At 41.3% G+C, this 22,573-nt stretch overlaps 2 protein-coding genes across 2 annotated transcripts; one reads left to right on the top strand and one right to left on the bottom strand.

Annotated features, from left to right (window-relative positions):
* Nucleotides 1-9,760: 9,760 nt before the first annotated feature.
* Nucleotides 9,761-15,028, bottom strand: LOC117992679 (uncharacterized). Its single transcript, XM_069506003.1, has 3 exons — nt 14,279-15,028; nt 13,782-14,107; nt 9,761-13,109 (listed from the first exon to the last, which is right to left on the bottom strand). Exons 1-3 carry the CDS (start codon nt 15,026-15,028, stop codon nt 9,761-9,763), a joined length of 4,425 nt encoding a protein of 1,474 aa, XP_069362104.1.
* A 7-nt stretch (nt 15,029-15,035) lies between these two features.
* LOC138403881 (uncharacterized) lies at nt 15,036-15,991 on the top strand. Its single transcript, XM_069506002.1, has 2 exons — nt 15,036-15,044; nt 15,341-15,991. Exons 1-2 carry the CDS (start codon nt 15,036-15,038, stop codon nt 15,989-15,991), a joined length of 660 nt encoding a protein of 219 aa, XP_069362103.1.
* Nucleotides 15,992-22,573: the final 6,582 nt, after the last annotated feature.

Below are 22,573 nucleotides of genomic sequence, written 5' to 3'. Positions count from 1 at the left end.
TGTACAGTTTACTGTTACATCAAATAAACTCTGCTGTCATAGACTAAGTATAGTTTAAAAAAGTTACACATTGTCTATTGTGCAATTCCCTTCTCTTGCTGCTAATAAAGATGTCCGCATTTTAAGTTTCGAAAACTAGTCGTTTTATTAGGTTATAGGGCCCAGTATGCCCTACAGTTAGTTAAAAAGTATTTCGAACTCATTTTTTTATTTTTATAGCAAAACACGATTACACTCAAAACTTTATTAGCCCCTAAGCTAGATCTTTAATAAAAATACCTAACAAACGTGCCAAAGTTGAAAGGACGAGAAAACTTCGATGATTTGGCGTTTGCAGTTGAAAACTTATTAGTGCTAGAAGGCGCGGACAAGTATTTGAAAGAAGAAGGTTTAGAGGCGGCAGCCAAAGTGGCAGATGCAGATATAGCAAAAATTGCTCTCAAAACTTAAAAAGTCATCTGATGGCGTAACTTTTCATAAGTAAAAAAATATTAAAATGTGTATCAATTTTCAAAGTAAGATAACTACACTCGGCGTCAAAAAAATCGCACCTTTCAAAAAATCTACTTCAAACAATTTTAAACCTTATTTGACATCAATAATGAGGGTCATGTTGGGTATCATTTGAAAGGGGATGAAATGGAGAGCACAAAAACAATTCAATTAATTATTTTTCTTTTATTGGAACAGCACAAAAAAAGAAGTTTATGAAACAGTAAAAATCCTTAATTAAGCCTTAATTTAAAACAGATTAATTATACAAAAAAGAATACAAAAAATGATCTTAAAAATAATCTAAAATCTAGTGTTACCCCCCCTTGCCCTGATGACGGCTTCCATACGATCCCTCATGGATCTTATCAATTTTAAAATGTCTTCTTGAGGGATAGTGTTCCATTCCTCAATAACAGTATCTTTGAGTTCCTGGAGAGTCGTAGGAGCGGAATCACGAGACCGAACCTTGCGTTTTAAATGGTCCCATAGGTGCTCAATCGGGTTCAGGTCTGGACTTCTTGCTGGCCAGTGCATGACAGAGATCCCAACCTCTTGAAGGTACTCGCGCACAATAATTGCAGTGTGAGCGCGAGCGTTGTCGTGCATCAACATGAACCCCTCGCCAACAAAACTGGCATAGGGGACCACATGTTCTTCCAGGATCTCTGTGATGTACCGGTGAGCAGTCAGTGACCCTTGCCCGCGAGCACCTCGAGCCCGGGAGACGCAAACAAGGTCGGTTTTGCCGTCGGCAGACATGCCGCCCCAGAACATACAAGAACCGCCTCCATATTCCACCGTCTCCTGGATGCAGGCTTGGGCGAATCGTTCACCCTGTCTTCTGTACACTCTTTTGCGTCTGTCGTTGCAGAAAAGGCACACTCTCGTCTCGTCTGAGAAGAGAACAGCTTTCCATTGTTCGAGGGTCCAATTGACGTGTTCGCGAGCGAATTGCAAGCGGGCTCGCCGATGCTCTGCGGTCAATTTGGGACCCGTAGCAGCTTTTCGCGCCGCTATTTTCTTCTCCCTCAGTCTTCGTCTAACCGTAGACACACTCACAGTTCTTCTGTTAGTTGTCTGGAGCTGCTGTCGCAACTCAACAGCATTTAAGAACCGATTTCTCAAAGACGTCACTACGATGAATCGGTCGTCTCTCTCCGAGGTGCAGCGACGTCTACCAGACCCATGTCTTCGGACGAAGCCACCGGTCTCCAGGAAACGCTGGTACACTCTTCGAACCGAAAAACGGCTCAAGTTGAGTTGCCGAGCGACATCACACTGCCGCATGCCTGATTGCAGTAGTGCAATCACTTGGGCGGCCTCATCAATAGTGGTATCCATCTTCAAAGGTATTTTTCTTGGGAATGAGCTTCTCGTGTGTCCACTTCAACGGTTAGATAGCGAATGACCCCGATTGTACCTGTATTGACCATTTTATACCTACAAAAGGTAGCGCAACTAGCGGCTGTCTTAAGAAGCAAAATTGTAAGTGTTTTCGTCTTCTTTTTTTGTGCTCTTCCAGTAAAAGAAAAATAATCAATTGAATTGTTTTTGTGCTCTCCATTTCATCCCCTTTCAAATGATACCCAACATGACCCTCATTATTGATGTCAAATAAGGTTTAAAATTGTTTGAAGTAGATTTTTTGAAAGGTGCGATTTTTTTGACGCCGAGTGTATAACAAGTGGAGTATCATATGAAAGGGCTTTACCTGCACATTCTAAAACAGATTTTTATTTATTTTGATACATAATAGTGATTTATCGTGCAAAATTTCGAAAAAATGTCGGAGTGTGCCCCGGTATGGGATACGTTGGTACTTGGTAGCGTGTCACTTACCTTACTGGGTACGTCCCTAAAAACGGGTGCAGCTAAATCTGCTCAAACACTTAAGCGCTGTAATTACTCTTGGTCTTCGTTTCTGCGGCGCATATCTTTCGTGTCTTATTATTATGATGTCATGTATTATTTTAATGATGAATTAAAATTAAAAAAAAAAAATTGTCACGCCAGATTATTTGTATTGACGGGTTTTTTAGGTTTCCTCACCCTGAATATGAAAAAAAGAGAGCAATGGATAATATTCGTTCAAAATGACAAAAGTGAAGAGACGTGGTTACCATCAGAACATACGCGTATTAACACTGTACGGGAGCGGTGTGCAGGCTCGACCGTACCAAAGGGGAGATCTCCCACCGAGCGGTTGGTTGTGCTCGGTAGCGCCAGCTGGGCCGACGGTTATGTCTTGAAACTTCTATATATAGTCCAGATTGCAGAAAACTCCGTTAGTGAGATTGCTATCGGCGGTACATTTGTTCGGGACTACGTCATCGATTGAACAGCGCCATCTAGTTTCTATTGTGGCAACCGCCACATCACTCTCCTCCGAGATGAACGCGTAGTGTGAAGCAGTGAAGAGAGGTGGCGTTGTAGCGTGAAGGCGTGTGAAGGAAGGGCAATGGCTGCTAACCAACCAGAGAAGCGGTAGACCAGGACGCTTGTAGCTGGTGATGGAGTGCAGGGCCATTGTGCCCCGAAGCTGTGGCTACATCCGTCTTACAGGCCTCGATGTGCTTGCTGTTGCTGCTTGTAGACTTGGAGTTTGGAGGAGACGTCGGCTTGCGGTGTGTGATCCAAAGGTGTTGCGGTGTATGCGATCACCCTTGATCACGTTGAGTGCGGTGCGGTGCGGTTGTATAGCAAATCTGTCACGTGCTGTAGATCTGCAGGCTCGAGCTTCTGTAGGACATATCTGTATTTTTGATCGTCCGAGGTCTTCAGTGGGTCGACAACCGCTTCAAATTGCACGAACCATGCCCTTGGCACGGCGCGCCAAAACGGCAGGAGGCGTGATTGCACCGAGATTGCCGCTAGGTCCGCGAGTTTGGTCTCGGTGGCTTGGTCCTCTGCCATTTTCTTAATAATTGATTTTTCCAGCGTCGGGGTAACCAAAATGTTGTGGTTAAAATAAAACTCGTGATAATGATTGATCAGAAGGTAAGAATTGGAATGTACGGGAGCGGTGTGCAGGCTCGACCGTACCAAAGGGGAGATCTCCCACCGAGCGGTTGGTTGTGCTCGGTAGCGCCAGCTGGGCCGACGGTTATGTCTTGAAACTTCTATATATAGTCCAGATTGCAGAAAACTCCGTTAGTGCGATTGCTATCGGTGGTACATTTGTTCGGGACTACGTCATCGATTGAACAGCGCCATCTAGTTTCTATTGTGGTAACCGCCACATCACTCCCCTCCGAGACGAACGCGTAGTGTGAAGCAGTGAAGAGAGGTGGCGTTGTAGCGTGAAGGCGTGTGAAGGAAGGGCAATGGCTGCTAACCAACCAGAGAAGCGGTAGACCAGGACGCTTGTAGCTGGTGATGGAGTGCAGGGCCATTGTGCCCCGAAGCTGTGGCTACATCCGTCTTACAGGCCTCGATGTGCTTGCTGTTGCTGCTTGTAGACTTGGAGTTTGGAGGAGACGTCGGGCTTGCGGTGTGTGATCCAAAGGTGTTGCTGTGTATGCGATCACCCTTGATCACGTATGCGCCAGTGCGGAGTGCGGCGGTGTGCGGTTTATCTTCGATGACGTCGGCTGTTGTAGTGTGCGACCATTCTTGATTTCGTCGGTTGTTGAGGTGTGCGACCATTCTTGATCACGTCGGGGTCACCAATGTACGGGAGCGGTGTGCAGGCTCGACCGTACCAAAGGGGAGATCTCCCACCGAGCGGTTGGTTGTGCTCGGTAGCGCCAGCTGGGCCGACGGTTATGTCTTGAAACTTCTATATATAGTCCAGATTGCAGAAAACTCCGTTAGTGAGATTGCTATCGGCGGTACATTTGTTCGGGACTACGTCATCGATTGAACAGCGCCATCTAGTTTCTATTGTGGCAACCGCCACAACACTTTCGTGAAGAAGATTGTTGTATCACTAAAACTGGACGAAGGTAACGTACGAAATCTGCTGTACCAGTTGAAAAACTTCAAAGTTCAGAGGATAAGCAATATAATATACCGTCTACTTCATTATTAGACGTACATGTTTCCGATTTAGAATCTATATTTGACACACCCAGAAAAATTAAACTAAAAAAAGATCTAAGAAAACAAACTTTTGCAAGAAGCTGCAATCGTAGAGTCCTATATTAACACTTTAAAAAGTATAGGCAGCCCAAAAAAATGCATATTCCCCATGTGTTTTAAAGTTTCACATTGCATTGTTATTCAGCGGCTGCCTATAAATATAAAAGGAAAAGTTATAATTATGCTTTAACGAGTAACGAGCTAAAACGAGTATTTTTGTTTCGTTTTCTTACTTCACAAATACATACTGTTTCTCTTCTACTGCCCTGCCTAGCTATCGCTACAACTTGTCTTATTCACATTCGGTTATTTTACAGGTGGCTTTAATTTTCGGAATACATCGAGCTTGTCTTGGCAATGAACTTTTAAAAATAACTGTTGATGATGACGAAAATCACTCGGATGATTTACTGTTAGTAATGTTGACAGACACAATAACATTGCCCGATCCTTCGTAATCCGAGGAGAATACAAAACTATTGTACAGAAATACCTGGACTTGCGTCCTGCTGATATGAAGACCAATCGGTTTTTCATCCGTTATCAAAATGGCAAGTGCTTAAAACAAGTTATGGGAAAATATAAAATTTCTAACATGCCACAAGAAATCGCTACCTACTTATTGTCAAGATGTATACAGGACATTGTTTTCGTCGTACTTATACTACCCTTTTGGCAGATTCTGGAGCGGACTTAACTGTTCTCAATAATAGTTTAACAGTAGTTTTGTCAATGATTAAGTCGAGTCGATCCATTTAACTCTATTCTTATCGGGCGAGTAGCGCCTCCCGCCCCGCGTCCGTGCTCACTGGTTCACCGGCTAAACAAGCTCAACTCAACTATGATTGATTGTCCGAACCTGTTGATACAGGTTCGGACAATCAATCATAGTTGAGTTCATTAGTGGCCGCAAAAATGTCGTTTCGCTGGAGCGAAGAAACAACTTTAAAATTTGTTTCCAAATATGTAGAACATGAATACTTGTGGGATAATATTAAGTCCCCGCATTATAAAAACAAGCAAATGAAACAATCCGCAAACTTGTATTTAGAAAGTACAATGAATATACCCGGATTTCGTGAAAGGGAAATTCAATTGAAAATTAAAAACATCAGGTTAGTGCATAATTTTATTATTTTACGTATTTCAAAGGCATATTTATTACTATTATACAATAAGCTCTTAATTATTATTACTACCTATTGTATTTAGAAGTAGTTTTACCTAACGGTTAGGTTCTGGTTCTGGACTGTCCTAACCAGATCCATTCCTTTTTAGATCGATCTGTACGCAAGAGTTAAAAAAAATAAAGGACTCTAAAAGTTCAGGCGCTGGGTCTGACACGATGTATTAAAATGTAAATTTCCTTCAGTAAAATGGATCAGTTTATTGGATGGCATCCCTGTGAAACTTTTAGTACAAATATTAACACCATTAGACCGGTAGCTGATGGGTGCGGTGCACAAAACAAAAATTCAATAATGATTGGTATGTGTGCCACCTGGCTAAGTCGTGCACCGCCCCATATAAAAAAAATCTAATTAGTTTTTCCCATACCCGGACACTCCTTCATTCCACCTGACAGTTTTCGGCTTAATAGAAAAAGAAATAAAGCGCATGGAAAATGTAATAGCACCGGATGAGTATATTAATGTTCATAAAAATCATGGAACTGTAGTGCACTTCATCAAAGTTTTAGGGTGGAAATCATCACTTAATGACGCAATACGCCCTCCAGGAAATTGGCATTTTGCTTTCGCTCATATGAAAAGATTTTACTTGAGGCGAAATAAGAGCAATAATGTCCTTATACAAAGTGATGCTAATTATAATGGTAACACAGGCTGTTACAAATCTGTCCTGAAAAAAAAGACAATTGACTATGGTTGACTATATGTAAAAAGTAATCGATTGGTATTTGGTGCTGAGTGCTTATTACCGATGCAGATTGGGCAAATAATTGTAGATCGTAGGTCGAATACAGGGTTTGCAATTAAGCTTGGTAAAAATATTGTAAATTGGGAGTCTCGTAAACAAAAGTGTGTAGCGCGCTCTAGTACAGAGGCTGAATATTTAGCGATAAGTGACGTTTGTAAAGACTTAAGTTTTGTGACAAATTTTTTGGTAGAGTTCTGTACCAACTTAAAATTGAACAGTATAACTGTGTATAACGACAATCGAAGTGCGCACAGATTATTAGACTGTAAAGAAAATTGTCACAAGCGCACTAAACACATGGACGCTCGCTATCACTATGTAAAGGACCTTGTAAATAGCAACTTTGTGACTAATATTTGTGTACAGAAAAAAATTATTGCTGATGTGTTGACCAAACCTGTAGACAAGGAAAAGCATGACATGTTTACTTATGAGCTTTGCGTTCGGCATATATCTGTATAAGACATAATAATAGGGGTTAAAGTAAGAAATTGCCGTTTTATTGTAATAGGTACTTCGAATTGACATAGAACCTTCATGGTTTGAGATTTTTGAGTAAAACTTTTTCATACGGTACCTATGTAGTTCTTCTTTTAAAAAATGTGCAACATTCGATTATCAACTTTCAGTTGTTTTTTTTATTCAGCTTAGACAATAAAGATGGATACTTCGAAAATTCGTGTGATTTTTGAGTACGAGTTCCGACGCGGAACTAACGCGGAGAAACAGCTCGCAATATTAATGTTGCGTTTGGAGAGGGGACTGCTAATGAACGCACTGTGCTATTTTGGTTTAAACGCTTTCGTGATGGAAACTTCGATTTGAAGAACGAACCACGTGGAAGACCGCCCACACAGGTGAATAACAATGATTTGATAGAGATGGTGGAAGCCGATCCGAGCCAAACTACCCAGGAATTAGCGGCATGGTTTAACGTTACCTTACCAACAATATTGACTTATTTGCGTCAAATCAATAAAATAAATAAATAAATATGAAAATGAGTGCCTCCTGATTTGACTGATCTGCAGAAAGAAACGCGTGTTGAAACTCGCGTTGCCTTGTTGAATCGATACAGAAATGAAGGAATATTGGATCGAATTGTGACATGTGATGAAAAATGGGTTCTTTACGATAATCGTAAGCGGAAAATGCAATGGCTGACCCCAGGTCAAACGCCGCAACAGTGTCCTAAAGCAAAGCTTACCAATAAAAAGGTAATGGTAACTGTTTGGTGGTCTCAGCGTGGTGTATCACTATAGCTTTCTCCGATCTGGTCAAGCAATAACGGCAGATGTCTACTGCGCCGAACTCCGAACAATGATAGCGAAACTAGCAGTGAAACAGCCCCGACTTATGAATCGATCTTCACCATTATTGCTCCATGATAACGCGAGACGTCATACAGCACGAGAAACCGTTTTAACTCTACAGGAACTGCAATTAGAAACCATTCGTCACCCTCCGTATTCGCCAGACCTTGCTCTAACGGACTACCATTTTTTTCGTGATTTGGACAATTTTCTGCGTGATAAAAAGTTTTCTTCTCAGGAGGCAGTGCAAAATGCTTTCACACAGTTTGTCGAATCTAGATCACCAGAGTTCTATCGCAAAGGCATAAATGAGCTTCCTATTAGATGGCAGCAATGTATAGATAATAATGGTAATTATTTTGATTAAATAAATATGTGAAATTTAAAAAAAGCCGAATTTTTATTTTTCAGTACAAATCGGCAATTTCATACTTTAACCCCTAATATTAGACATACAGCTGTAAATTAAATGTTGTATTGTAGCTTAGCTCAAAATCTCTCGATGTAGTAAAAAAATAGAAAGGGTTGTCGGCAGTGTTTTTGCAGTGATTTACAATAATTTGTGAATTTGCATAATTTTGCGATTATTTTTTCGAGTTTCTTATTTTTCTGAAAAGTTATGAAAATGTGAACACTTTGTTTTGTAATGTAGACGATAGGACAGTATTGTTGCCCTTAGAATAATTTTTATTTCAGTAAGACCAATACTTTGAGAGATATGATTTTTTATAGAGAATATTTCAACAAAAAATCAAAATGGCTGCCACACAGATAGGAAGTGGATTGAGCCCAAGTTTAGAGTGTATTTGTACTTAAAAATAGTTGTTATATAAGTGTTTAAAATATCGCTAGTTCATGTCCGGACACACTGTATAATCCCCAAATATAGCAGCATCATCTCGCTGAGCTCTAAGTTCTAACGCAGTTCTGGGTTCCTTGCATCGCTGCCTTAGTGAGGCTGTTTGCTGTAATATTGCATCAAACTGGTCGCAATTGCGACCAGTCCAAAAATGCATTTCCTCATTGTTCATAGCACCTCTCACGTTAAAATCTAATCTAGATCGACGTTGCAAAGTCATTCTCAACATGTCCCAGACATCACTAAACTGTTGCGCATTGAATTCATGTGTAGCGTTGCAGTTTTGAGGTAGCTCATCCCAAGCATTACTCTCAAGGTGTTGTCTACATACTCTAAACTCTTGCATATTCAGGAATGTACATATAACTTATACTCACAGAAAATTGTTTTAGTATATAGTATATAATTAAAATTGTTTTAGTATTGGGCAGAAAAAAAGAGCGCGGTAAAAAAAAGCGCACTTCGTTATCGTGCCCGAAATAAGACGTGGTGGGGCGGAGGTGCTGGAGTTGAATGACGTCGAAGAAAAAAAAATATCGCTTATGGGTGGAGAAAGCTTTGCTACGGGTGCCAGGTGTGAGGGTAGGTTAGGAATAAATATGACAGATGGGTTGTCAAAGTAAAGAATAAATTAGTGCATGCCTGATGCTCGTGTTTAATTGACACCTCCTTACATGGCGCAGCCGTTAAATGAAAAAGTGTATTGTAGTTTAAATATGGAAAGTGTATTATCACCGCCGTCTGCGTTTTGCTTCGATAAAAATGCTGTAGCGGATGTGCCAGCGGAGAGGTCCTAGGCGTGGTTTGGGCGTTTTTTAAAAATGAAAATCACTCACTCTTTTAAATTTATATTATTACAAAAAACAGGGCCGACATTGCTACTTCGCTTACTTCCACGTAATGATCGCGAGTGTTGCCAACTTAATTTTTTTTTTTTTTAAGTACTAGTGGCGCCGCGTACATGGTGGTGTGTCGGTTACATCCTCCCGCCCAGTGTCACGACCGTGACACTCATCATCGGTAGGAAGGGGTAAAATTTTAATTACCGGTCTCCGGAAGATACCCGATTTGGTCCTTACGTCCACCACCCTAATTCTGCCATCTTTGCCAGGATAGTTTTCGCGATAACTCCCTTCGGCCACGTGCCTCGTGGTGCTTGTGGGTCTGCGATCAACACCACGTCACCCTTTTTGAGGGTTGGTGCTTCGTCTTGCCATTTCTTCCTAGGAAGAAGAACTGGCAAAACTTCCTTAACCCATCTGGCCCAAAATAGATCAGCCAGTCTCTGAGCTATGCGCCATTGCTTCCTAAGATAAAACTCATCATTGTTAAATGATCCAAGCCGAGGTAAGTTTGAAGATGAGCCCAGTAAAAAATGGTTGGGAGTAAGCGCTTCCGGATCCCGGTGGTCTACGGAAACATGAGTCAGCGGGCGACTATTTATCATATTTTCGATTTCAGCCAATAAGGTAAGCAGAGTTTCTTCCTGCGGAGCTCTCTCCTTAAGAATGACCTTCAAGGCTGTTTTTACACTCCGAATAAGTCGCTCCCATGCTCCGGCCATGTGAGGGGTCCCAGGCACTATAAAGCTCCACTCAACCAGTCTATTTGCTAGTTGCTCATGAAGACCTTTGTCATTAACAATTTCCAAATATGATTTCCTTAATTCTGCTTCGGTTCCTTTCAGATTCGTCCCATTATCAGAAAAAATCTTTTTTGGCCACGAACGCTTCGCTGCCATTCTTCTGAGAGCCATGATCATCGAATCAGTTGTAAGAGAGTGTACGACTTCAATGTGTATGGCGCGAACCGTTAAGCAAGTAAACAAAACTCCATATCGTTTTTCCCTGCGGCGGCCTATAGCAACTGCCATTGGTCCGAAAAGATCAACTCCGCAGTTGGTGAACGGGCGAAAATGGTGGTCCACTCTTGCCTCTGGCAGGTTTCCTAAGCGTGGTGGTTGTGGCGAAGCTCTGCGTATGCGACAGTGCAGACATTTAGCAGCTACGCTTCGAACGGTAGGTCTCATGTTAATTATCCAATATTTTTGCCGAAGTTCATTAACAATCATTTCAGTACTTCCATGTGCGGCAGCTTCATGGTAAGATTTTACAATTAGCTTGCTGGTAGGGTGACGTCCGTCGAGTATTACTGGCCGTTTCAGGTCTGCGCTGACGTCCTTAGCCGCGTCGATTCTTCCTCCAACGCGCAGCAATCCGTGTTCATCGATGACTGGTGTTAGTGCCCGTAGGCGACTATCTCGAGGTATAGCCTTTTTCGATTGGAGCATTTTTAGTTCAATCGAAAAAGATTGCATTTGTGAGAATTTAATCAAAATCAGTTCAGCTTTTTCCAGCATCCCAGCGTTTAAGTCCACCGGCCTTTTCCTACATTTTTCTATGAATTGTATAACTCTTGCTGTACTTCTCACGAGCCGTAGCCAGGAGGAAAATCTATTAGAATCCGGTACAGGTAATAATAATTCATTTTCATTTTTATTAGAAATTAAATTAACCATTTCTAAATCCTCGTCATTTAATTTAATTTTCTTTTCTTTTTCAGGTTCGGTAATCCAGTTGGCGGAGTCTTCGTAAAGAAATTTAGGTCCACGGAACCACTCACAGTTCTCGTCGAGTTTATAGTTACAGCTCTTCGTAGCTACATCGGCGATATTTATGTGTGTAGAAATATAATTCCACTCGTTTTTACTACTCAGTTCGTCAATCTCGCCGAGTCTGTTAGCTACGAACACCTTATAATTACGACAATCGTTTTTAATCCAATGTAATACAGTCATTGAGTCTGTCCAATAATACGTTGCGGTAGGTTTTATACGATGTTCATTCTTAATTGTATTAGCCAAGCGACAAGCTAAGGTAGCGGCCTGGAGTTCGAGTCGTGGCACTGAAACCGGTTTTCTTATCGGTGCTACTCTGCACTTACTAGCGATGAGCGCGATTATAACTCGTCCGCCGCGATCTGTACGCCTCCAATATGCGACGGCGCAGTATGCGACTTGCGATGCATCGCAAAACAAGTGCAGCTCCAGTGTTGCTGTCTCGCTCTCATTTAATCCGTCACACGTACTACATGCGGTCTTGTCAAAGTACCATCTAGGTATCTTCAAGTTACTTACTTCGTTCATTTGCGTAATCCATGCACGAAATGAGTTGTATAAATCCTCACTTAACTCCTGGTCCCATTTTATATTATTTTTCCAGGTTTCTCGCATTAATATTTTAGCTTTTATGGTAATCGGACTGAGAAAGCCATAAATGTCTAAAATAGACATAATAATCCTTAACATCTCACGTTTAGTGGGTTTTCTTTCGTGATTTAAAATATCACTCGGAATACGTTTCAACGTCAAGTCGATCGACAGCGTGTCCTCGGGCGGAAACCATAATAATCCGAGCGTTCTCTCTGGCTGATTATTGTTAACGTTGAACTGTACCGCCTTGACTTCGTTCGGCATCTCTGCCAGCACCTGCGGAGCGTTGCTTACCCAGTTTCGTATCTCAAAACCGCCGCGCAGGTGGATGGCCGAGATGTCTTTTATCATTCGTTTCGCCGTGGTTACATCGTTTACGGAATCGATGTAGTCATCCATATAGTGCGATGAGATGACGGCGTTTACAGCTTCTGGCATCTCTTCTATGAATCGTTGTGCGTTCTTATTTTTTATATATTGCGCTATAAAGGGGGAGCAATTAGCGCCAAAAATTAGAGAAGTCATAGCATATACCTTTATAGGTTGCGACGCGTCGTCTCTCCACAGGAACCGTAGGGCCTTTTGGTCTTCTTTTCTTATTTTTATACAAAGAAACATATCTTTTATGTCACCCATGAGTGCAATAGGTCCTTCCCGAAACTTGAACATAATACCTAATAAAGATTCCAGCAAGTCCGGTCCTTGTAGCAAATAAGAATTGAGGTTCTTGCCTTCAGAGGGCGCGGCTGCGTCGAAAACCACTCGCAACTTCTTTTTATTAGGGTTGTCCACTCCAAAGTGCGGTAAGTACCAGGTTCGATTTCCAGGTTCAGGGTCATCAACCTGTCGGGCATAATTATTTATAAATAAATGGTTTATACGTTCGCGATATCGATCGCCATACTCCTTGTCAGCGTAGATCTTCTTCTCGACTGACTTCAGTCTTCTGTAGGCGGTGGGGTACGAATTTGGCATAGACTCGTCATCTTTCCACGGCAAGCCCACCTCCCAGCGGCCGTCGACCAGTCGCGTGGTCCCTTCTAATATGGCCACAGCGCGAACCTCTTCTGCGTTCTGTCTAGGCTTATTATGGACACCTATTGCTTCAAAACTGAATGAGTAACGTACCAAATCGCTGAGCTCCGCGTCAGGGTCTACCTCGTAGGGGGTAGGCGTAGTGACCAGGACATCTTCTTCTATTGAAATGCTAGACCTAGGAACAGAAGGATGCGTAGACACAACACCATGAACACACCACCCTAACGCAGTTAAAGTAGCACAAGGTTGGTTCTTATTACCTAAAACAGATTTTTTTGGTGCAATTAGATGATAATTATCTTGCCCTATTAATACAGTAGGCCTAACATTTTTACAACAATATAAGTTTTCAATATTACTTAAATGACTATATTTCTGTTTATCTATAATTGACAATTTTTGTAACGGTAAGGCTAATTCAGCAATTTTTCTGGCTCTCAAGTTAAATTTTACTTTATTTTTATTGGAAATAGTACAGTTAACAATTTCACAATTACAGGTAAGTTCAGAATCAAATGCGCCGCGCAATCGCATTGTTGCTGTGCGCCCTGAGATGCCGACGGCATCCGCTAGTGACGATAACATGAGGGATATCGTCGCCCCGTCATCAAGCATGGCATATGTACTCACTATACCTAAAGGTCCATGAATGTCTATAGGTACTACCTTAAGTAAGACGCACGAGGGATTATCTATCATCGCGACCGTTTCACTTTGCGCGTTTACTTCACTATCACTCGATTGCCCATTATTTTTAACCGATTTTTCACTTTCACCTTTCACTACACTAGCGACTTCTGGCGTCTTCTTCTTTCAGTGGAGCATTCTGTGGTGCGGGAGTCCACACCCATCGACGTCACACAGCTTGGCCTGGCACGAATCCCTATGGTCGCAGCTGTCAACTAAGCAGCGGTAGCACACACGTTTGTCTTTCACAAACCTCCATCTGTCGCGACGTAAGGCGCGCTTGAAGCGACTGCACTCCGGCAATGTGTGCTTAGCACTACCACGGCAAAATGTACAGCGGTCTTCCTCTTGAATTGTATGTATGCTGCGTACTCCTTCTTTCTTTCTTGCTGGCTCCGTATGCTGACTACTGATGTAGCTTACGCCTGCGGCTGCAATCTTCACTGCTTCATCGTGTAGGAATTCGGAAAATAATTCTAATTTCGCCTTTTGCAAATTATCGCTATAAATAAATAGGTAATCGGTCCACTTTGTTATGAGTGCGCTTGGGCACTTAGTTAAAATCGTATTTAATAAATCCGGGCTTCGTAGATAATCTATTTCTTTCAAGGCTTTTACAGCTGCAACATAGTTTCTTATTTTTATGGAAAAACTTACTATTTCCGTGTGGTAGTTTACCGGCAGCGTAGCAATTCTTTTTATTTGCTTATTTAGGTTAAGTATTATCACTTCTGGCCTTCCGTATCGAAGTTCCAGTGCTTCCAATACTTCAAATGGCGATGTACTCCCTATGAGCAGCGACGACACGGTATCCTTGGCTTCGCCTCGTAAACACTTGCGTAGCCGCCATAAGTTTTCACTGTCACTATAGTTACAGAGACGCGTTGATTCCTGATATGCTTCCTTAAAGTGAAGCCATTCCACTGGATCCCCCGAGTAGATAGGCAAATCCTTTCCTATGGCGAGCCTCGTCAGCAACGGTTTATTGCTATCCTGCTTTGTTTCCGATAGCATATTTTTTAATTCGCGCGCGATGTCATGCACGTCGTTTCTCTCGTTATGAGGTGCACTGACTGATGGCGGCGCCTGCGCATCGTTTCGATCGAGCCATTCTCCAACCTCTCGTTCGTTCTGTGAACGCGAGCGTGATCGTACGCTTCCAGAATATTGCGAAAGTGCAGCAATATCTGCCGCCAGTTTTTTATCAATTAATTCCTTCTCGATGGCGGCCTTCTTTTTTGCAGCCTCGTATTCGAGCTGTGCTCTGCGGGCCGCTGATGAAGTGCTCGTTCGCGCCGCCCGCGCCATGTTGGCAATGTCTGTTTCACAGCGTGGCGGCAGCTCCACTGCTGGAGTTTTTGCCACCCCTTGTTCCGATTTAACATCTTGAGCGTTTACTTGTTCCATCCTCAACATGCGGCGTGTTTGTGGCATAATGCGTCGCAGTGGGGTGGTGAACACAAAGTAAAACGTAAAACCACGTGTCTCCACTTACTTGGTTCTCACTTACGGCATCCAGGTTCGAAGACCAGACTTTGTAGCGGATGTGCCAGCGGAGAGGTCCAAGGCGTGGTTTGGGCGTTTTTTAAAAATGAAAATCACTCACTCTTTTAAATTTATATTATTACAAAAAACAGGGCCGACATTGCTACTTCGCTTACTTCCACGTAATGATCGCGAGTGTTGCCAACTTAATTTTTTTTTTTTTTTAAGTACTAGTGGCGCCGCGTACATGGTGGTGTGTCGGTTACAAATGCATTAGATGCATGGAGCCTCAATGAGAAGTGGATAAAATGGAAGCGAAGCTACGAGATATACAGTAAAGCGTGCGAGATAACCAAGAAGCCAGTGGAAATTCAAGTGAATATTCTGTTGCATGTGGTGGGTGAGCAGTGTCGAGATATTTTGGATCGTTCGCCAGATAAATGTACGACTGTTGAACACGTTTGGAAAACGTTAGATGAACAATTTCAAACAAAACGGAATGTTACGGTCGAGCGTCACAAGTTTTTTATGCGTAATCAACAAGAGAATGAATCCATTGAACAGTACGTTTTTGAGCTAGGCAAATTAGCCCAGACGTGTGAATTTCGTGATTTACACGATGAACTCATTAAGGACAGATTAGTATATGGCATTTTGAGTTCGGCGATTCGAGAACGCTTGCTAAGAGAGGATGATTTATCGTTAAAAAAGGCTATGGATATTTTTCGTGCAGCTGTCGCATCACGGACGTACTCGGAAAAAATCAAGCCAGAAAGAGAAGATACACAATATAACGTTCATCAAGTGGATCGATCACAGAAAGATGTTTCATATTTTGTGAAGTCGAAGATGACGTCATCGCGAGGGCGAGCTCGGTACAGTTAGTACAAGATTGAACAATGCATTTATCGTTTATCGTTTCGTTTACTCCTCACGGTCAATGTTTACGTATTGTCCGGCAGTATGAGTTGGCCATAACAGTCAGTATTGGACTCATCGAGTAAAAGAAATAGTAAACGTGATGGTCCAACTCTCGCCACAATTTGTCTCTCTTACACGTTCGCAAAAAAAGGGGGACAGATATACGCTGCCATTTTGTTGAGTTTGGCATTTATTATTTCGTTTATTGACGTTTTTGACAGATTGACAATGACAGATTGACAGCGTGACAATGACAAACAAGTGACAGTCCACCACTTAGTCTATGGTGTGTGTGTCTATGGTAATTTGTCTAAGATCACTAAAAACCTCAAGAAACTTGTGTCCAGAGCCAAATTTTCATCAGATTAAAAAAAAAGTTACCGCTTTCTAGTCTGTTACTCTGTCATTGTCAGTAAAAAAATAAATCAAAACAAACCAACGAAACCAACATAACCTTTTATCATAACTGAAACTGAGAGTTGAGACTGAAACAAACGGAACAATCGCTTTAGTTTTAACTAGAAAACTGAAGTTTTACTGATTATTAGGTATATATTATTGTACGTAATACAACTTTGTAGAAACAACTTCGACAAGGAAGCTGACAGAAAAATAAGCTGGGCTGGGCAGCATTTGGAAAATTGCGTCAAGTCTTCAATTCGTCGATACCCCAAAGCCTAAAGTCGAAAGTCTTTAATGAATGTGTCCCACCTGTGATGACGTATGGTGCTGAAACGTGGACACTGACAGTTGGCCTTGTCCACAAGTTCAAAGTCGCTTAGCGGGCTATGTTGGGTAACTCTGAGGGACAAAATCCGTAACAACGAAATCCGTTGGATGACCAGAGTGACTGACATAGCCCAACGAATTAGAAATCTGTACTGGCAGTGGGCAGGCCACGTCTGCCGCAGAACCGATGGGGCAGACGTGTTCTGAAGTGGAGACCGCGTATCAGCAAGCGCAGTGTGGGACGACCTCCAACCCGCTGGACTGACGACCTTAAGTAAGTTTACTCTCTCTCTTCGGATCACGCTCACATAATGTACTAATTACTAGGTAATACAAATCTCTTGATCTGAATTCTGACACATAGACAAGTGGCCAGGTTTGAAGAGTATAGTTAAATCATAACATAACTTCATATGTACCTACCTACTTAAATAATTACTGTCTACTAGGTACCTAGCATTAAATGAGTTCAGAAAGGGCTGAGCCATCATTAATAATTATATTTGTTAGAACAGTTTTGACTACTGACCGCTTGATAAATGACAACACATTTTAGACATAATCTTGTGGTACACTGAAGTTAAAGTTGCAATAAAACATCTAGGTAATCTATTACAGAAAGGCAACTCTTTAATAATCAATTCAGTTTTCTTTGTTTAAGACATGTAATTAAGTTCGGGACCTTGAGTTTGAGCTGTATTTTAGTGTATGTATAAAGGTTATCTGTCTATCTATCTGCTGGCTTTTTACAGCTCATCCGTTCAACCAATTTTGACAAAAGGTACAAAGATCTTTCATCCTGGGGATGGATATAGCCTATTTTTAAATAAACTAGGCTCTGAAAATCGAACAATTCCCACAAGATAAATGAAGTTGCGAGCATAAATTATTTAGTGTGGAGCTTTGTTACATGCTGGAGAAGGAGATAGGCTACTTTTACCCTTTAAATCAGCGCGGATAAAGTCACGGGCATCATCTACTTATTAATTAATATTATAAATAAAACTTAGACCTCATTAAGATAGATAGTAAAATAAGAAGAATAGTTCTTGTCTAATTAGCAATTTAAAAAATTAAAGATCAATAATTTCTATTTTTTCAGTGATAACTGTGGACCAGTTAGTTACGTTATGTTAACAGCCTGTGAATGACCACACCACCTGCCTAATCCACTTTGTTAGAAGAATGCAAGTTGATTTTGCTGCATCAAGACTACACTCTACAGAATCCTCATAAGTCATCTAAGTGCAGTAACACTGCGCAACAAACTACAGTTTTATAACAATATAAAAATTTAATAGTAAATAAAATGTTTTTTGTCTCTGCTTTTCTATTATGAACATAGTGTTTTTATAGCTAGTCATGCCATAAGATTCTTTTATAGGCATTTTAATTCATACCTACATACAACGGGCTAGCTTTTGAGACTTGCCGCCTTGATGGAGAAAAGAAGAGGAGATAGGGACGTTCCGGAGTCTCTGGATTCATCCATACAAAACGTGAGTGAGTCTCTGGCTGAAGGAGTGAAGGGGTTGACTTACCCCGCCGCCCCCTACCGAGGCTGTTTTAAGTCAATGACAATTTTATCAAAATTAAAAATCATTTAAAAAAGTATACATCCCCGGCGGAAAATCACTCCTTCCAAGGGAATGATTTCCCTCCCCTCCCTTTTACCTCAGCTACCCCCATCAAGGCTGCACGTTTCAAAATGTTCATACAAATAAACAAAATTGAAAATTGCCTGTTACGTTCTCAATAAGCTCATAATTAAAAAAATTGTGAGCTAATCTTTGAAGTGTTGAACCGATTTTGATGAGACTTGGTGCACAAACAGTTGGGGACAGTGTGGCTAATTCTGTTAGACGAGGTCTAAATGTATTGCTATCCTTTTCTGCAGTGCAGGGAGCTTATGAAAGGAACAGCAATACACATAAACCTGTCATTTTAATTTAGTTTTGATCATAGATTCCCGGAAATATCCAGGCAGGCAAATTCCAGGATACTTTTTAACTATTATTAGTATCATCTGAAAACTTACTTTTTTTAGGATGAAATAAAACAAATTAAATTCTTTTGTTTAAATTTAAATTAGATACTATAAGTAGGTAGGTATGCGTATAAGTATTTTACATCAGCTGTAAAATTCATAAGGTGTATTTAAGTAGGTACATCATAAACAGTTCAAATTATATAGGTATTCTACAAGTCTGATGACCCCCAGGTTAGTTGCAGTCTTGACTCTTGAATTAAGTTAGGTTCTAGTGGCCCTAGCTTAGGTAGCTGGAAGATAGGCAACATAATCTGGTAAGTATAGGTTAGGTACCATAGATGATCTGCGACCTGAAAATAATAATTTATTTTAGAAAAATACTTAATATAATAAGCTAGCTAAATTTGGTAGGTAGGTCCATTTCATACAAAATTTTACTAACTTATACCCTTCTATACTAGATTGTGCCCGCGATTTTGTCCGCGAGGACTACACAAATTTCAATTAGATAGATCAGTCAGTCAGCTTTTCCTTTTTTATATATAGATAAATTAAGTACCTACTTTCTTGTTTGTGAATGGATGCAAGTAATGGTAGGTAGTAGGTAGGTATTTTCTGTTATTGTATGTATGTTTCTTAATATACCTGGTAGGTAGGTACCTACCTAGGTTTCTATTCTGGTGAAAAAATGGGTTGATTTTATCAGATGTAGGTACCAACTTATATGTATAATTGAATCATAAATTAATGTAAGTAGGCACCTACTTAGTAGGAAATTTGAGCCACACGTTTGATGTACCTACCCATAAGGCTTAGAATAATATTATGTAGGTATTAGGTACCTAGGTATAGGTAGGTAATAAATTGTGCATATCTTACCTTTGCCTCAATGATCAAGGTGTGACATACTCTTTGTGATCGATCTTACAACGCTACAAGTAAATGCATTCTGCGAGCTATATGTATGGATGGCTATCGCTGCACAAAATGATTCATCCGAGATGCACTATTATCATTATCTATCATTTTAGCCTGTGGATGTCTGTCTTCTACATCCAATCATCGCTGCACAAAATGATTCATCCGAGATGCACTATTATCATTATCTATCATTTTAGCCTGTGGATGTCTGTCTTCTACATCCAGTCATCGCTGCACAAAATGATTCATCCGAGATGCACTATTATCATTATCTATCATTTTAGCCTATGGATGTCTGTCTTCTACATCCAGTCATCGCTGCACAAAATGATTCATCCGAGATGCACTATTATCATTATCTATCATTTTAGCCTGTGGATGTCTGTCTTCTACATCCAGTCTTGAGGCATCCTCATTCAGCCACTTCACGTTAGGTACCTACTCTATAATATGAACGGTCCATCGGTCGGTACCCCACTAGGTACTTGTAGGTATGCTGTGGTACCAAATCTCAACTCAGTAGGAACGCAGGCATGGATTGTTCACTGCCACTTCAACTTGCTGGGTGGTTTCGACTATGTGAGAACCTGTTTTTTTGACGGATGCTCAACCAAGTACGACAGGCATGGATTGTTCACTGCCACTTCAACTTGCTGGGTGGTTTCGACTATGTGAGAACCTGTTTCTTTGACGGATGCTCAACCAAGTACGACAGGCATGGATTGTTCACTGCCACTTCAACTTGCTGGGGGGTTTCGACTATGTGAGAACCTGTTTCTTTGACGGATGCTCAACCCAGTACGACAGGCATGGATTGTTCACTGCCACTTCAACTTGTTGGGGGGTTTCGACTATTTGAGAACCTGTTTCTTTGACGGATGCTCAACCCAGTACGACAGGCATGGATTGTTCACTGCCACTTCAACTTGTTGGGGGGTTTCGACTATGTGAGAACCTGTTTCTTTGACGGATGCTCAACCCAGTACGACAGGCATGGATTGTTCACTGCCACTTCAACTTGCTGGGGGGTTTCGACTATGTGAGAACCTGTTTCTTTGACGGATGCTCAACCCAGTACGACAGGCAAGGATTGTTCACTGCCACTTCAACTTACGGGGGGGTTTGGGCTATGTGAGAACCTGTTTCTTTGACGGATGCTCAACCCAGTACGACATGCATGGATTGTTCACTGTCACTTCAACTTGCTGGAGGGTTTGGGCTATGTGAGAACCTGTTTCTTTGACCGATACACTGCGCACATCACAAATTACGCCGCTGAACCAAATTTAAGTTACACAATCACGACGGTTAGCTTTGACTACCTTCCCAAACATTCTCCTTGCCTCCGTGGGCAAATTAAGGCACTTCACTTATTAAATTTCATCATTTTGTTTAATTATCAATAAGCTTTCACGCTTCTCTCACCGAGTATTTTTTGGTGAGTTACAATTCGACTATCGACTCGTATCCATAAGCGAAAATGACGTCATTTACTAGTTTTAGGACGTCAAACTTAGGACTCGTACTGCCAAATTACTCGATATTGGTATTGGTGTAGGTAAACGCAAACCATTCTCGATGGTGACGTAGTTATGTGGTAATTGGTATCGTAAAGTTGAAAGCTATACTCGCAAACACTCGATCATCTTTAGTTCGCAATATTTCCGCTGTGTCGCTGCCTGTAGATGTATGGAAACAGTCGATTTCGACTTTGGTATTTTTAAAACTATGAAATCTTATACTAACTGTACGGAACACGCGCGATGTGACGATGGATCGGCCGAGCGCGGGGCGGGGCCAGTGGGCGACGGAGACGCGCGCTCCGCGTGCGCTTGCACCGCGCGGGCGCTCCCTGGCGGCGGCGGCGGGGGGATCTAACGTAAATCAGCGGCGTTCGGTTCCGGGTTCGAGTAAAATGTGTAATTATTGTGGAATTGTGCATAAAAGGTTTGAGTGTCCGGCGTATGGTCAAAGGTGTATGCGATGTTCAGGGATGAATCATTTTGCCCGCGTTTGTGGCGTAAATTACATCGAGGAATCTGACGAACAGGTAATTTATTCATTAAGTAATAGTAGTGACTGGAATCTTAGCTTAAAAATATGTGGAACTTGGATTAAATTTAAATTAGATACAGGTGCTGACGTAAATGTTTTGCTGTTACACTATTTTAAAAAGTTAAATATAGCTCAGGATTGTTTACTGCAGACAAAAACAAAGTTAAGTGGTTATTCCGGTGCAAGTATAGACGTCCTGGGAAAAATATTTTTATATGTAACTTACAAGGACAAAACTTATATGCTGAAATAGAGGCTAAACTCAAGGCAATGATAGTTGATATAGACTTGTCTGATGAAATAGCTGGATTCCTCATGACGGTTTATACTTGCTTAAGAAAAGAGGAGAATGGTAAACCAGGACATTTGAGATTTTTGGGATATACAGCTAAAATTGACCAAGTAGAAATTACTGTCAAGTCGGTAGTAGAGAAAATAAAGACTAAAAAGATAGAAATTAATTTCCTCATTTGCACTCCGATAGTGGAGCTTATAACACTTTTTAGATCTTTTTATGATGAAGTTAGGACTGGGGTAACCAGATTTAGAGTTAGGGAATCAGTGGCAAAACGTGGAATAAAAAGATCTCGTGATGGGAAAATAGTGCCAACAAATAAACAACAAGAGAACACACAAAATATATCTCAGTATGGGTTAACCAATCAGCACATTGCTCTCCTTCAAGGCATAACATTGGCGCCAGAAAGAAGGACGGGTGTTTTGCGTAGTCTAGGGCCACTCACTCAAGCAATTTTGTTGATAATGGAGGACAAATTTTTTGACAAGTTGAAGTCCGCTATGAACAACAGCCTGCAAATGCTCCCGATGGCTCCAGAAATAATTACATCACT

The sequence above is a fragment of the Maniola hyperantus genome, chromosome 22 (assembly GCF_902806685.2).
Source record: "Maniola hyperantus chromosome 22, iAphHyp1.2, whole genome shotgun sequence".
In the NCBI taxonomy this organism is placed as follows: Eukaryota; Metazoa; Arthropoda; class Insecta; order Lepidoptera; family Nymphalidae; genus Maniola; species Maniola hyperantus.
The sequence above is the reverse complement of the archived record's forward strand: the minus strand, read 5'-3'. Positions and strand labels throughout refer to the sequence as shown.